This window comes from Alligator mississippiensis, chromosome 6, assembly GCF_030867095.1.
Source record: "Alligator mississippiensis isolate rAllMis1 chromosome 6, rAllMis1, whole genome shotgun sequence".
NCBI classification, from domain to species: domain Eukaryota; kingdom Metazoa; phylum Chordata; order Crocodylia; family Alligatoridae; genus Alligator; species Alligator mississippiensis.
The window spans coordinates 97413746-97430603 of record NC_081829.1 but is presented as its reverse complement, the minus strand read 5'-3'; the positions used below and the strand labels follow the sequence as shown (position 1 = coordinate 97430603).

Sequence of the window (16858 nt, the reverse complement as noted above, 5' to 3'; positions counted from 1 at the left end):
GAACTATAGGATGCACAGTCCTAACTCAGGCACCTGAGCTACTTCTTTCTTACAAAATGCAGCTGGAGAAGGCGTTGCTCTCCCCTTTCCCTCTTTGGTTAGCAGTTACAGCACTCCCCTGGGATGTCTGAGAACCAAGTCTAGTTCGCTCGCCCGAGGGGATTAGGACTTGCATCTTGTGGGTGGATGCCCTAACCCACTGGGTTATCGGTGATGCAGTTTGTTGTAGCAGCTGCCACTGTCATCTCTGTATTTGATAGGGGGCTCTGAGGATGCTTGATGGTTTGAGCTGCTTTTTATCACGATTGAGGTTCCTTAGGTGCCTGCAGGTCTGCTTGTGGGCATGTCTAGAAAGGCCTAAGTCTCTATGGTGCTGAGAGGAGACGGCTGGCCAGTTGTTCATATTGCCTTAGGTAGAAGGAGTGGGATTTGAATCCTCATCTCAAATCCCAGGGTAGCTGCTCTGACCCCTGGGTTATTGGGTAAAAGGAAGTGAGATCCCTACCATCTCCTCCCCCAGCTGGAAGTCCTGGTCCTGTAAGACTCTCCTACCGGTGTGGGCCCTGCTGGCAAGGAGAAAGGATGCCTTGTGTGTGGATCTCAGTGGAGCTTCAAGGTTAGCCAGGTGCCAAGCTAAGCGCTGTGGAGACAGGTCATTGTGGTCATGAGCACAAGCAGACCTAGAGGTGCCTAGGAAACATCAATGGCAAAAAAAAAAAAGTTGCCTTGAGACTTCTCATGCCACCAGGGTTGAGCAATGCTGAGCTGTTTTTTGGGGTTTTTTTGTCTTTTTTTTTGAGGGTCCAGCTATTGGGCTTGCGTATCTAGGTGCTGGGGGATGTAGCTCAGTGGTAGAGCGCCTGCTTTGCATGTAGGAGGTCCTGGGTTCAATCCCCAGCATCTCCAGCTGCTTTTCTTCAAGAGGAGGTTAGATAACCATCTAGCTGGGGTCATCTAGACCCAGCACTCTTTCCTGCCTATGCAGGGGGTCGGACTCGATGATCTATTGAGGTCCCTTCCGACCCTAACATCTATGAATCTACACTGACAGCTGTGCAGTACTTAAATGTCTACTCGCTTTAGGGGACCTAATCCTTAGTTTCCCTGTGCCTTAGTTCCCATCTGTAAGTCAGGGTAACTCCTACATCCCCAGAGTGCATTAGAGGCTAAGGCCTCTCACCATTTACAACGCCAAACTCATGTGCAAGTCCCATTTAACCAGGCAGTAAAACCAAACACAAGCACCGATTTGCAGCAGGTGCATCTCTTCCCTCATCTTGTCATCTGTCGAGTCCCAATTATTGGACCGATTTTGGTGGAGGGATAATAATATCAACTTGATTAGAATAATATTTTGCATTTATGTTAAAGATGAACTTTGGTTCTTCCTGGACAATGAATTACAACACGTGTATTCCACTGCGGGCCTATGGTCTGGTGGTGACACAGTGCCACACAGACCATATGAAACCTCCAACAATGAGGAGGCTCCATGTCTAAGTGCTCTCCTTACTGCCAAGGACTTGAGCAGGTAATTAGAGAACCACTGAAAAAGTACAATGGCTTTTAAATAGAAAATACCGTCTTGTTTCTTCCTTAACAGCAAGTGGAACATTTCATTTCCCAGTGAGCTGAATTTGAAGCTTTAGCCTTGAGGTTATGTTCACATTTTCATCTGTGAAGATCATCATTGCTTGCAATGGGTGTGGGGGCACTGAGGCGTTCACTGTTTAATTTAGACTCCAATTGTATAAGCACCTTTCCTGCTGTAAGCACTGAGCAAGCAATCGGGCAAATAAAAGCATCTGAAACCATTTCTGCTGCACCTACTGTTTGTACTGGGGAGTTTTCTCGGCCAATTTTAGCACAACTGAGTCACCATAGTTATTTTAAATGAATTGGGCATAAACTGCTTTTGTATGGACCCACCTCTCCCAAACTCTACCGCTGCAGGTGACTCGAAATGGGTAGGGATGGATATTTTACAGCTAAACTGTTGGCCCCAATTGTGCTGGCATCTAACAGAGATCTGCTCATGTGGCAGTAACGGTAGAGGTCTTTTTATATCTGAGTTATGAGAGGGATTGGATGCAAGAAGGTTGTCTCCCTCCAATTGGCAGGAAATGCAGTGATTGTGGACTGTGGTTTTCTTCTCACTGGCGTGAAATCCTAGCTCCTCTGGTGCTAGAACGTGCCTGTTATAAGGGCCAGCCTTGGTCTCTCTCATGTGCAATGGGCAAAGTATATTTTGTGATCCCTTTCAGGAGCAGAGGCACTCCTAAAAGCTCACGTTTCACAACTGAAGGTGCTGGATTCAGAACATGATCACGATCCATGGAGAACGATGATATGTGTGTCGTGAAACCAGCACCCTGCAAGGTGGTAGCACCGTGGCAGACCCCAAGCTGCCAGGGAGGCATCTTCTAAACAGGGGTTGTTTGTACGACATGGCAAAGTGTGAGATGCGTCCTGTTCCTGTGGGTGCTTGGTTTAGATGGGAACAGTCTACGACTAGTAGCAGCTGATGAAAGGGAGAGATTTTTAAAGGAACTTTTCAAAGATCCTGGAAGTGCAGATGGGTGCCCAGTGGGATTTGCAAAGGCTGTCCTTGCAAGTTTGGCACCTCACCTGATTGACTCCCTTTCGAAATCCCACTAGGTGACTCAAGCCCATAACGGCCTGTTTAAAATTTGGTCCTTATTCATAGATTCATAGATGCTAGGGTTGGAAGGGACCTCAACAGATCATCGAGTCCGACCCCCTGCATAGGCAGGAAAGGGTGCTGGGGTCAGACAATGCCTATCCAGCCTTCTTTTAAAGACCCCCAAGATAGGGGAGAGCACCATCTCCCTTGGCAGCCCAGTCCAAATTTTGGCCACCCTTACCGTGAAGATGTTTGTCCTGACATCTAGCCTAAATCTGCTCTCTGTCAATTTGTGACTATTGCTCCTTGTTACCCCAAGAGGCGCCCTGGTGAACAGAGCATCTCCGATCCCTTGCTGCATCCCTCTGATGAATTTGTAGGTGGCCACAAGATCACCTCTCAGCCTTCTCTTGCGGAGGCTGAAGAGGTGCAGGTCCCTCAGGCTCTCCTCATAGGGCTTGTCCTGTAAGCCCCTGACCATACGAGCGGCCTCCTCTGGATCCTCTCGAGTCTATCCACATCCTTCTTGAAGTGCGGCGCCCAAAACTGGACGCAGTGCTCCTACTGCTGTCTGACCAATGCTGCATAGAGGGAAGTATCACCTCCTTGGAGCTATTTGTCATGCATCTGCTGATGCACGATAAAGTGCGGTTAGCTTTGCTGGTGATTTCATCACACTGATGATTCGCGTTCATCTTGGATCCACTGTGACTCCGAGATCCCTGTCCGCTGCTGTGCTGCTGGGAGGGTCCCTTCCCAGCCAGTAGATGTGCTGGATATGTTTGCACCCTAGGTGCAGCACTCTGCACGTGTCCTTGTTGATCCTTCAGCTTAATTTGTAGATGCCTCCTGAAGTCCTTGCTTCTGCAGCATTTCCTTCCATGCGCTCGGGTTTGGGATTAGGATTTAGTGCTAAATGTGGGTCGTTACCCGATATCATCACCTGCCTCACCTCCGAAGTGGTTTCCGTGTTGCCCTCTGAGCTTTTTAAACCCGCCAGTGACCTTGCTCGTGACAGTGCACGGACCAGCCTGCTCCTCCGCGTCCTCACTTCTAGTCTCAACTCCCAGTGCCCCTGCTCCCTCCTCCTCCTCCTACCTCTCTCTGCTGCCGCTCATTCTTCAACTGTGCAATTGTGTTATTTACAGCCTCTTTGTAAAAGCGTTCTGGGAGATGATTTTTATGAAAGATGTTATGAAAAATAAAAGCTGAATGGCACTGTACAGCACAGCTGGCGCTTGTCGCCCGCGTTAACGTTAATTTGAGCTTCCCGAGAGCCGTAAATAGTCCCCTAATCCAGATACCTCACCCCCAAATTGCGTGAAATCTGTACATTTTCTCAGCTGACCCCAGCCCTTCAGCAGATGGGTGTTGATATTAAAGGAAAGAGTTTATTCCCTGCCCCTCCTTCCCAAAGTTTAGAATAGATTTCAGTGCAATGAACTAAACATGGGCGAAGTTGAATAAAACTGCCATGTGCTTCATAACGGATGCCTGAAGCGATGGAGGGCCTAATCTCCAGGTCCTCTGCTCAGCGTCCCCTGGAGCAGCGACGTTGCAGCCTGATCCTTGCACGGCCCTCATATCCAGCCTCGACAGGATGCTCGCATCACCTTTCTGCCAGAGTTTGCTTGTTCCTAGGGTTGCTTTCCATAGGAGCTCTCTTACCCATTTGCGGGATTTAAGCCCTATAAGTACAAGCCTGGCATGGACAGGATATGTCTCTTCCGGCTGCTTACGTGAATAAGACGACGAACATTGCAAGGACCAGGCCATCCGTTCTCTTCCCATTTTCAAAGTGGTGGCATGAGTAGCGGCAATAAGGTTTGAACCCGTACTGCGGGGTGCGACCATCTGGTGAATGCGTCTCTGCCTTCTGTGAATCCTTGTTGTTATCCTGAAGTCATCACATAATTGCTGCTATGAAAATTAGGTGTGTAAGGAATGCCCCAGTTTGCATACTGCATGGCTCCCCCCAGATGTCTGGTTGCATTTGGGGGTGATGGGCTGGCCAGGTCCATATTGCAAGGGGGGCTCACCCCCTTGCCCCCCCAACCCCTTGGCAGCTGCAGCATGAAAGCGCACGGGCTGAATTTTGGCAGCACTGGAAACTGGGGGTGGGGAAAGGGAGCCCCTGTGCCACACAGCCCCTCCCAGATTGGGGCAAGTTTTGTGGGGGGGTGGGCTGGGTCTGCATGGTGGCAGTGGGGGAGGACTTCCTTCTCCCACCCAGCCCTCGGCACAGCTTTTTGTCTTCTCTGTGACAGCCTGGGGTTGGGGCTACGCCGGTGTGTACCTGGAGCAGACGAGCACCAACTGAGGCTGGCAAGCCCCCCAGTAAGGGGATGCTGGGGGAACGCGACCTACCTTGACTCGGGATGGGATATGGTACACATGTTCGGCTAAAGCGCTGTAGTTTGATAGCGCATCCATCCAGGGTTAACTTGGAGCAGGATCCCTTGTTTTGAAAGTGCTTTATGTGCTGCGGACGTCTGTTTGGTAACGGCTGCAAAGCACTTTCCACAGGCTGAACGCACGAGCAGCGTAATGTCTGTACCTCGCTTTAGTCTATTGGATCAGATCAAACCCAAACACTTTGGTTTAGTTCAAGTGTAACGTCTCTGAAAGGAAATATTCCAGTTTGGTCCTCCTGACAGAAAAGAAAAGCAAATTGGGAAAGAAACCATGTGGCAGAAACTGCATTTTCCCTTTAAAAATTTTCAACCAGTGATGAAATCAGACTGGCCTTTAGATGGTCTGGAATCCGTCTCTGGTCCTGGCAGTTCATCCCATCCCAAGGGCCAGGCTCTCTTGCTTTCCATCAGCTGTTTTTCTTTTTAATTGATAGCTGTTTTTTGAAGCCTGTGCCTGCAAACTCTAAAGTGCAGGTTATCCTTCTTTCTCAGGTCCCAGTGTTGGGAGCTGTTAAATTACCCTTCACCTGGCGTGCGGTTCAGCAGAGTTGAATTGTAACACAAACCCTGCCCGCTCGCAGATGGTATTGGGAGATAATTGGAGCGAGGCTGAAGCTAGCAAAGTAACTGGGTCCTTTTTTCATTTTTTTTTTTTTTTTTTTTCCCCCCCCCCAGACCTAGGTAGTGAGATACAGCTTTTTTTTTTTTTAAAAAAGAAGATAAATTAAATTTCCCAAGCCTTTGGTGGTGGTATCTTAGCAAAGGGGGAGGATTGGGAGATATGATCCAGTGTGGGTTGCTGAATCAATAAAAATAAATTATGAGTTCTTTGCTATCGCTTCCTATAATGCATGATAGAGGGCCCTTAAATCATATCACCACCAGCCAGTCGAGATTGTATTTATGTTTAACTGAGTTACACAGAGATAAAGCTCAGGCTTCTGTTATTTTAAGCAATCTAGATGTCTTTTCTAGTGGGAATACTTGTTTACTTGCAGTAGGGCCATCTAGAAATGCTAGCAAAGATGCTTTGGGGAACAATCATGCCTTGTCAGAGGGATGGATTAGATAACCTAATAGGGCTTTTCCATTTCTAACTTCTGTGATTTGTGTTATTTCTCAACTGGTTGTTTTTTTCCAGCATGTTTGCTCATAATGGCTTGGGATTGGACTTGAATGCCGCCTGTGTTTTGCTGTTCGTTTTAAAAAGCTGACTAATACACCGTGCCTTCCCCAAATGTCTCACCTAATATTGATAATATTAGCTGTGATGGAGCGCTTTTCACCCAAAAGACGTCACATGTGTCACAACCAACCCACCCGCCAGGCTCAAGGAGTCGCCGTAGCCTTCAAGGTGGAAAGGGGCGACTTGTTATGGATGGAAAATGGTGTGTTAGAAGCAGTCGTGAAGGTGCGTGCTGCAAAAGCTACCAGGATTAATTAGATGGGTAGGATATAATTGCTGAAATTTGGCCAGGACACCTAAGCTAACTTGCATTCTTCTGGCAAAAAGTGCCACGGGGCCATGTCAAGAGACTGTAGCATCTGGGGTACCATGAGCATCTCTCCCAAAAGATGGTGCATCCTGCTGCAGCAAGTATCCTGCTTCATCCGCCACCAATTTTATATTAAAAAAAAAAGAAGAGGAGGGATCAAAACACACCTGCTTCCCTATTGAGAAATGAAGTGAAAAGCAATGCAGGTTGAAGGGAGGGTGAAAGGCCCTTCTTCCTTCTTTAGCTCTTCTCATTAGTTTTGTTTGGAGGACCTGTTTGACCAGTTAAACTCGCTGACTGCTAGGAAAGATAGCCTTGTGGGAAGAGAGCTGGACTAGCAGGTATGACCCCAGGATCTCGCCCTGGTTATGCTCAGATTCGCTATGTTGCTGTGAGCAAAACGTGACCAAGGGGTTTAGGAGGAACTTTACAGAGGAGCAAAAACATGACCAAGGGCTTATCTATGCAGGGGGCACATGGAAGGATAAATCCGAGTTAACGAAACGGATCAATTTTTGAAGTAGGTTAACTAAACCACATTAAATCCCTGTGTGGACACTCTCATTCAGTGTGTGGCCTTAAATTGTTACATCATTTACTTCCATTGTGAATTCTGCTAAACCAAATTCACTTCAAAAGTTAATTTGGATTAAATTGATTGAGTGTCCCCTTGTAGATGAGCCCTTAATCTTTTTGTGTCTTGAGTGCCTCATCAGTAAAATGATGTTACTTACCTACTTGACAGCAGTGGTGCAAGCTAAAGCCCTTAAAGTGTGTGCAAACTGCTTTGAATCCCTCGTATGAGAGATGCTGTAAGGATGCTCGCCACCTCTGTAGCCTCCTCTCAGTGGGAATTTGCATCATTAAGATGTTGGCCACTGCAACCAGGCAGCGAGGGTGTATGAGAGCAGGGGTGGCATCTCCGGTGGGTGTATATGTGTGGGACGCACGTAGTGCTGGGAGGAACTTTACCATTCTGCTTAAAAGGAAGTCGGCATCCCAAAGCCAAGCTCAGCTAGAGTTTCCCATATCTGCTGATTGGCATTATATGCTCTCTCCAGATTTCCCCTGATTTTTCATGCAAAGCTATAAAATCAGCCCGACATCCATCCAGAGCTTTCCAAACCTGAGTCTGGAGTTCATAAGGGAACTCCAACCATGTTGTAGGGCCCAGGTTTGTTTGTGCCTTGAGTGTTTTTCAGCCCAGATAGGCTGGGGTTGATCATAATTTTTAGCACACGTTCGATTTCAGCATTGCAAGCAGTCCCTGCAAAGCCATTCGCATCAGTGGGACGGCTTCCAAGGCTGAGCTGAGCAGACGTTCATGGGGTTTGCTGGATTGGGCTGGCGTATAAGGATTGTGCACGGTGCTGGTTTCTTCTCAACCACCTTAGTGAGGGGTAACATTCATTCTTGAACCCCTTTGGATGAGCGTAGTTCACCAGCTGAATTTGGCTTGGTGATTCATTCTGCAGCCTCGTGTCTTGGGCCTCAGCAGTGGGGATATGGGTTTTCCATTTGCAACGGAAAAATGCGGTAAAATTTGGATTTTCTCATTTTAAGAAGAAAAACTCGGATTTTCTCCTTTTAAAGGAGAAAAATGTGGGTTAAGGCAGGTTTCCCTTTGTAGGCAGGAGGGAGGGGGGCCAGCTCCCCACCACTGTACACACTCCCAGGAGGTGCATGGGGAGGCATGTGCCCCCCAGATGTGTGTGCAGGGTGGGTGCAGGCTGCCCACTGTGGTCTTGGGCTCCTCACTGTGTTGCCCTGCTCCAGGGCCGGGACCTGGTGCGGCAGGGCAGAGCGGGACCAGCTGGGGATGCTCGGTGCTGGTGTTGCTGTTGAGAGCCCTGCACTACCATGGAGAGGTGCCCCCTGCCCACCCAGCTAGAGCAGGGGCCACAACCTTGCACCGCCACCGCCGGTGCTGCTGGATGGGCAGGGGGTGCTTCAGCATGTCAGTGTGGGGTGCATGGTGGTGGAGCTTCCCTGGCAGGCCCTGCTTTGCTTTGCTGCTCCGGGTCCTGCCCGCTGAGCCAAGGGGACGGGGTGTCCATATCTTCCCCCACCCCAGTGGGCTCCACTCCAGCCATGCTGCCCATGGGGGAGGTGGTGCCAGGTCTGTGCTCTGCTCTCTTTTGAGGTTCAGGTGCTGCTTTTGGGGGCAGGGGGTGGCGAACCTGGGTCCCTGGCAGCTGGGGGCCCCCTCCAGCAGGGTTGGGGGTTGAGGGACTGTGAGTGGGGAGTCAGGGGCACCAGCAGGGCTGTGGGGCTGTGGCTTGGGAGTGGGGGGCAATGGCAGGGCTGGGCCGGACATGTCAGGGCTGCTCAGTGCTGCAATGCAGTGGGGGTGGGGGCAGCTGGTCCCGTGTCCTAGTGAGGGGAGGGGCAGGGAGAGCTCTGCTTTTTCCATGATAAAAAATGCCAAAATGTATAGGTACTTAGAATGTATTTTATTATAGTGATGGAGGCACTGGCAGGCTCCCAAATTGCTTTAAAATTGTAAATATATCAATAAAGCATTGTGTTCAACTAAGACCTCTATCTATATATAGATATAGATATCTATCTATCTATAGTGGCTTTTCATTTTAGTCACAGATTTTGGGGGGGTTTAATCAGAGAATTTGCAATTTTTAAATTTTTTTTTTTTACACGGAGAAAACCAGGATCCCTGCCCATCAGTCCATCTCAGCTGGCTCCCAGCCACGCTGGAGCATGGGCCATTCTGTCCTCTGCAGCCGTCCTGTTCATTAGGAACCCGGTTCAAAAGCCTATTAAACAGCTGCTTCTATTTACATGTGGGTGCAGTTGCTTTCATGCAAGTCGGGGAAATGCAGATGGAAATGGCAGACAAGCTTTCTTCACCTGGCATGGAGAGGAGAAGGTTGCAACCATTATAGACGCAGGCGTTTAGCTGGGAGCTGGAATCGCGTGATATCCCAGCACTTCAGCACGCGAGAGGGGGACCTGTCGTTTTTCACGTGTAAAGCTCTCCACGCTTTCTCTCTTCTCGGGGGTGCGGTGCACTGCCTCTGAAGCACTTCTTCCTTTCTGCATTATTAATTGCGCTCTGTAAATATGTGGACAGGGCAACTGATGAGCTATGCTAGTCTCTGTGCTGATACAGGAGTATCTCCCAGAATAGGGTTGAATCGCATGCAGGAGATTGATGCTGGTCTGCCCACTGTTTACCTATTGATCACACAGCTCTCCCTCTGTTTAATCAAGCGCATCTCCTTGATCCATGCTACAAACTGCGTTTGACTTGACACCTTTCAGTTGTTCTGAAGTTCTTTATCGAGCCACCGAGGGGTTCAAATGCATTCGCCCTCTAATTTGCTGGACACGAGGAGCCACGTATCTTGTGTGGGGTGTATGCAAAGCGCTTCACCCGTTTAGAGTTGGCAAAGGCTAGAGGAGGGTTTCACGAATTAAAGCAATCTCCCTTCATAGTAAAATGTTATGGCTGTAGAAGGTCCTTACACCACTGACTGCGCTCAGGGGCTCCTGAGCTCTTCCAGGATTTAGAGCTTCATAATCATGTCTCCATGCAAGAGGAATCTCCCTGGGCTCATGCATGCAGAGATTTGTAATCATGTCTCCATGCAAGAGGAATCCCTCTGGGCTTCGGGTTTTCCGTGTCGAGCAAGAATGGAGGAGACCGCAATATAGGCAGGCCCATTTTCATGTTGCTTTTGATTTCTCCAAGTTCTTTCTTGTGTGTTTCACCCTGGCAAAAAAAAAAAATAAATAAAATAAATGCATCAGATGGACCTGGATACTCAGGAGCATAAGATTCAATGAGACATTAGGTCCCATCCCATGCAAATACAGGCAATCATGGAATAGGTATTGAGTCAATATGGGCCTGGAAGAGTATTTTCTTTTGCACGCCACACACCACAAAACACTTCTGAAAACTTAGGATGTTTAACGCAAAGAGTAGAAAACCTCAGAGACTAAAATTGTGCCACACAAGCTCAAGGGGATGCTTTTCTTGCTGGGATGATCTGACCCCAGCTGACTTCCTGCCCCTGGGGCAGGGGCTGGACCCGATAGTCTTCCGAGGTCCCTTCTAGCCCTAACGTCTATGAAGGGCACCACTAATGCCTTGGGTCTCTGCAGTAGGTGTAAAATATGCCCAGATGATCCTGGGAAATTGGCAAAGAACCAGGGTCTGGCCCATCTGACTGGGGAGAAATTTCTTCCTAAACCGAAATCTGACGGTTGTTTTAACCTGGGATTAGTGAAGAAGACCCACCCCTCTGGGCCCAGTAGGCACAGTCTTGCACAAGTGCAAGTTTCCATGCTCTTCCTTTGGCTAATGTGCTTCAAATCTGATGGGAAGAAAAAGCCTGTACTAGGCAGAAGAGGATTTCAGACTCCAGTGCTTGGACCTGTCAACGGAGATACGTTCTTAGTTTGTAAGCTTTTCAATAGCCTGGTCCTCTCTAGGCCTTGCCCTATTGTTCTCCACTTCTATAGCGCCAGGCACAACAGGGCACTTGTGCACGAGTGGGACTACGTAGCAATACTGCAACAGAAGTCATTCATACTGAAGAAGAACAGGATTTGGGGTTGTGGTGGTGTGGCTGCTTGCTAGATCCAGGTGGGATTTTCTATCCAAATGCCTTCTCAACAGATAACACCGTTCTGCAAAATCACGTGTGCGGCAATCTTGATTTTTTGCAATCTCTTTCCCAGTTTCCCATTATGAGAACCAGAATTAAATATTTCATTTTAGGTGGCTTCTTTTTAAGGAGTTCAGTCTTCACTTGCATATGCTTCTGGGATTGAAGGGCCTCATGGGAATTGCAATGTGACGGTCTTATGTTTCTCGTCTCTGTTCTGGGCTGGACTCCGAGACTGGACAACCCGCTTCGACTTACTGAGGACTGAGCTGCAGGGTGCATTATGGGAAATGTAGTCTGGCCCTTGAGCTTGTTTTATAGGGGAAAATGGGGTTGTCAGGCCTCTGAACTACAGCTCCCATGGGAGCGTATTTTGTAGGTTTTCATTGAACTAACTTGAAATAAATTTCTATATCAGTAGCAGAAACAGAAAAAAGGGAACTTGTGAATATGGACTTTTACAAATGTTGATACATCTATCATCATTTAGGCCATTTCCATGTCCATATTATTTTTAACTTTTTGTGCCATGAAAATAAATATAGAGATTTCAATTTTTTCCTTGATTGGGGGTGTGAAGCTGTGAGCAAACATTGGCATTTGGTGCGGGACAGCAGGTCCAGTTTTTTGCTCAGCTGGACTACTTTGCAAACCCTTTAAAAGTAACGGCTAAATCCCGGGCTGTTTGAAAGACTGCCTGAAAACAAACGGGGAAATCCCATCTGTGTCTTTCAGCCTTTGATATCTGTCTTAACCAGATGCCTTGGTAATTTCATTTGTTCCTTTAGTATCATAAGGCAATGTCCTGGTGAAAGGGACTTTCACAGCTATTTTTTTTCAGAGCTTTGTGTATTATCTCTCCGGTTCTCCCTGGGTTTTCAGCTCCCCAGTCTATTGTAAGCGTTACATGTATTCAACCCGAAGTAGCTTGTTTCACCGGCAAAAGCTGGTAGGACCTACCTCCCTTGTGGCTGTAGTACAGGCCCATCCCTTGGGCAGGGGGCTGATGTTGCGAGGTCCCTTCCAGCCCTAATGTCTATGAAATCACTGCTGCATAGGGGTGGGGGTGGGGGTGTGATCTGTATGGGTGACATGCTGCAGGTGACTCTCTTTTATATTACCAGCACCTCAAGCCATTCTGCTGTTTCCAGGGCCCTATATGATGTCTAACTGCTAAAGGACGCTTACATTTCTTCTTTGCTTTTTCTCATTTGCAACCTGCCTTTCAATCACCTGCAGCGACAGGGCCATATTCTGCTCCTGGTTCCTGGAAATCTACAATAGCTCCACTAATGGCGAGCACTTTAGTGGGCATTTACACCTGGGTGGCAGAGATGGACCTGGCCCGTTCCCGCATAGCTCGGATTAGCTTTGAATTTGCAAGCTTTACTAGTGATGAATCATGTCCAGGAGCCAGTGAGAGCCATGTCAGGACCAGAGTCCTGTGTATGCATGCAGCCTCCAGTTGAAATTACGGAGGGATTTAAATAGGCAGAATGTAATTATCCTGTTGGACTTTGGCCAGGACACTGAGGCTTAATTATTCTAATACGTTTCGGAGCGGATCCAGTGCCTGCTGAAGTCAAAGGAACGTCTAAAACTGGAGCGGGGAGGGCATGTCACTGTTAGAAAAACAGTACTATCGAGCATCCGGGGAAGATCAGGCTTCCTGGCATCACGGCTCTCTGCCGCTGTGGGGTCAATTCAGGATCTCAAGGGAGAGCGCCACTTCTTTGATAGCTAGTGGCACTTCCCATCAACGGGCCGACTATGCGGCCTGATTTGAGGATCTTCCAAGAGCATCATCTGGGATGGCAGTATGCATCTTAAAAGATAAGCTGCTGTCACCAGACACCTGTGACAAAACTGGGATCCAACCCTGCTGCATTTATTAGCCAATGTGTGGTGATGAGTTGTGATCCATTAATCAGCCCACTGCCCGGGCACCGTTTCTTGCCTTTGGCCGTGGCGTGGTTTCATTTCCGGCAGGAGCGGTGCATTTCTTCTTTCTGTACCGTAGGCAGAGATTGACACACACCTGCCCAGGCTGCCTCAAGTCTGCTTGGCCACTGCTTTACATACCCTGCCCAGTCTGCAAGTCTTTATTTTTCCCTTTCCTTTCTCTCCTTGGGGAAATGAGGGGGCAAGAGAAAGAGAGAAACCATCACAGTGGTTAAAGAGGAATACTTGGGACATCTATCCCTGGTCCAGTAACCTGCACACAAGTAAGGAGCTTGTGTGCAGCATCCCTGGGGGTTCAGCCGTCTCTCTCCCCTCAGTACGCTGTCAGTCATCCAGGGATGCAGCCTGGAGTTGGGAGGCGCTTGCATCTTTCCTTCAGCCTTAAGTTCATCAACCTGCATGGCCTTTAAACAGCATGAAACTAAATTAAGGGTATAGCCCTGTAAATGCCATTGAGCATCATGCTTTCAATTATGACTTTTTTTTTTTTTTTTTTTTTTTTTTAAGATTTAAAGCTTTATTTTTTTTCCACTTAAAAAGGGTCCTTTTTAAGGAAAATGAAAACTTTCAAATGATCTTTTTGTGAACTTTTCCCCCAGAGCTTTATCCAAATGATCATATTTGTTGCTTTACAGAAAACGTTATTATTAATTTAATACATTATTTCATTTTCAGACAGCAAGGAGGTTTTGGTGCGATTTTTATTGGACCAACTGCATAGATGGGAGAGATGTTACAGAATCATAGAAAATGAGGGTGGGACGGGACCTCAGGAGCCAAGGTCATCTAGTCCAACCCCCTGCTCACAGCAGGACCAACCCCAACTACATCGTCCCAGCCAAGTCTTTGTCTACCTGGGTCTTAAACCCCTCCAAGGATGGAGACTCCACCACCTCTCTGGGTAACCTGTTCCAGTGCTTCACCACCCTCCTCATGAGAGTGTTTCCTAATATCCAACCTCAAATTCCCTTACTGAAGCTTGAGCCCATTGCTCCTTGTCCTATATCTGCCCCCACTGAGAACAGCCCAGCTCTATCCTCTTTGCAGCCCCCCTGCAGGGAGGTGAAGGCTGCTATCAAATCCCCCTCGGTCTTCTCTTCTCCAGACTCAATCAGCCCAGGTCCCTCTGCCTCTCTTCATACGTCATGTGCCTCAGCCCCACAACCATTTTCGTTGCCCTTGTCCAATGTTAGACAACTTCTGGGTACAAAGTGTCTGTTCAATAGAAGAGATCACCAAAAGAACCTTTTTTTGGCAACAAAATAAATTATTTCTTTCCCAAAACTGCAAATAAAATATAATCAGCCTGATTTTGAACCCTGACAAATGGGGGGAGAAAAAGGTTGACATTTTAATATTATTTAATTTAATATTGTCTACAATTAAGACAAAATAAGGATGTGGAGCTGTTGCTGTGAGCAGGCCCTTTAAGTAGAGGTACCTGAATCACATAAATGCTGTGCTCCAGAGTTGGGCCTAGCTCCACGTAGGGAGAGGCAGTTGTGGTGATATTTTGTAGGCATCTGAATCCTACTGAAATTGCACTTTGGATTTGGTCTGAAGTATTTGCAGGGAGAATTGAACTTGCAGGGGACAGAGGAGGTGGGAGAAAGTAGAGCTAACATCACCTGGTGTGATCACCCCTGCACCAGGCAGAGACAGCATCATAATTGTCGGAGCAATTAGGGATGGGAACTCCACTAGCAGCCTCAACTACACCTTTTGACTTCCTTTCAGGGTACTTGATGTGAACACCTGCTTCAGTTTTAGCATGCAAGTCCATAGATTCATAGATGTTAGGGTCGGAAAGGACCTCAACAGATCATCGAGTCCGACCCCCTGCATAGGCAGGAAAGAGCGCTGGGGTCAGATAGCCCCAGGATGGGGTCATCAGACCCCAATGGTCCTATTGACCTTGGGGTCTCCCTGATCATGATGAGATGGGACTAAATCAACGCTTGAATTTTGGCAGACTTAAATTCTGACTGAACATTGTGGCAGCCTCAGGTAGACCTGGAAATGCCAAGGGATTCTGGCTCTCCCACTTTCCAAGGGTTGGAGCGGGGACAAACTCTTGCATCTAGAGAGAGTCTTGTAGGAAATGAGAGAGCTCAGTATAACAATACCCAAATGCAGGATTGGGGCCGTGGTGTGCATGGAAGGATCCTCTCTCATCTCCATCAAATGAGGGGAGGGTCCGTGTCAAGCTGCTCTGGGCATCAAGAGGTGAGAAGTCAAGCGTGTCTTCTGGGTGGGCTGTTTAGTTAACCAGGTCCTTCTGGTTTCAACCCTGCCCTTGAATAACTAAGTAAGGATGGAGGGAAGTCAGGAAACAATGCTCAATTAATTCCTCTTGGCATGTCTTATTTCAAATGCAAAACATCCTGAGGATTAAAATAAATGTTACTGGTTACATGGATGCATTAAGCTAATGATTTTCCTTTTTACTAACTTGATCCTATAATACCTCAACTTTAATGGATAAATGCTAAGCTCTCCTTTGGGTGATTTCAGATGCAACATACATTGTTACAAAATCTAAAGGAAAATTCTGTTCTCTTTCTTCTTGTTTTTTCTCCCCTCCCAGGTGATTCTCATTCTGACGAAGCTCTATGACTTCAACTTGGGGAGTGTTACCGAAAGCTCGCTTTGGAGGTAAGCGGATTATAGCAATCTTAGCAAATGGTCTGGAGTGGTTTGCTGTGTTTCATGTAAAATAGGATGCCAAGTGGCTGAGAGAAGGAGAACTTCAGTGAGTCTCCTGGGGGTGAAAGAAGTTGAAGCTGACAAATATGCTGCTTTGGATTGAAGATACTCGGTAAAGCATGCACTTCTGAATGCTCCGTTTCCAAGGACGATGGAGATCTGGTTGGGGGTTTTCCCTTGGATATAGGAAATCTGGGTTCTTTTCTGGTCTCTGCCCCGTACTCGCTGACGAGTCATTTATCTTCCCTGAGATTTTAGTGCTTACCCATGAAATGGATTATAAAAGCCTCTGTTTTGATTGGAAACGCTTGTGCAACACTTAGCCCAGATCTGGCCCGATCTTAGCTGGGTACGCTAGATATGGCTACTAAGCAATTAGCAATGATGCCCAGAAGCATTGACATACAGGAATCTTACCATGTCAGCCAAGTTGACCAGTGGTAGGGGGGAGGTATCTGGGGATGACATAACAAACCAACCAGTATAAATGTGGCGACTGGTATTAATTAAGTACGAAATCCCACCTACTTACAGCTAATATATCCCATAACATCCAGTCCTGCTCTGCAGGGCTCACATAATGGTCAGACTCTCGGTCCTCCTGGTTTCTACTGTCTTCATTAGGCCTACGAATTGGCTTGTTCTGTTTAGAGAACTTTTGCTAGCTAAGCATGGTTATGGTGCGGACAGCTCTCATATCTGCTTACATCCCATTGCATCCTTCCCCAAGAAATCATCCGTCTAGAATGGACATGTTTGTTTTAAGCAGGGAAGTTGATTTTTTTTCCCCCTCTTTCTTTCCTGGAATAGAGGCATGGAGACACTGCTGCAAGATGGCTGCCGTGCTGCTCCTCAGGGAGGGGAGGGGCAGAGTTCACCCTTCAGGGGCAGAAAGTGTTAACCCTTTCACAGTCGCGTCTACTGCAGTTGGGGTCCCTTGTAGTCGGCATTCAGTCGTGGCTGGAAAAATCTTTTTTTCTGCTTTCCCAAAACAGGGGATGT

The 16858-nt window shown here is 47.6% G+C and overlaps 1 protein-coding gene and 1 non-coding gene across 3 annotated transcripts in view; both read left to right on the top strand.

The window, feature by feature from the left end:
- The window catches only part of SORCS3 (sortilin related VPS10 domain containing receptor 3), a 419433-nt gene that overhangs the window by 109036 nt on the left and 293539 nt on the right, over window positions 1–16858 (top strand). For both annotated transcript variants that reach the window (XM_059730194.1, XM_059730195.1), the window contains exon 2: window positions 15738–15805. In XM_059730194.1, coding sequence (XP_059586177.1) covers window positions 15738–15805 — 68 coding nt within the window. The remainder of the gene's footprint in view (window positions 1–15737; window positions 15806–16858) is intronic.
- On the top strand, window positions 835–906 carry TRNAA-UGC (transfer RNA alanine (anticodon UGC)). The gene has a single exon. It is a non-coding gene; the product is annotated as a tRNA-Ala (tRNA).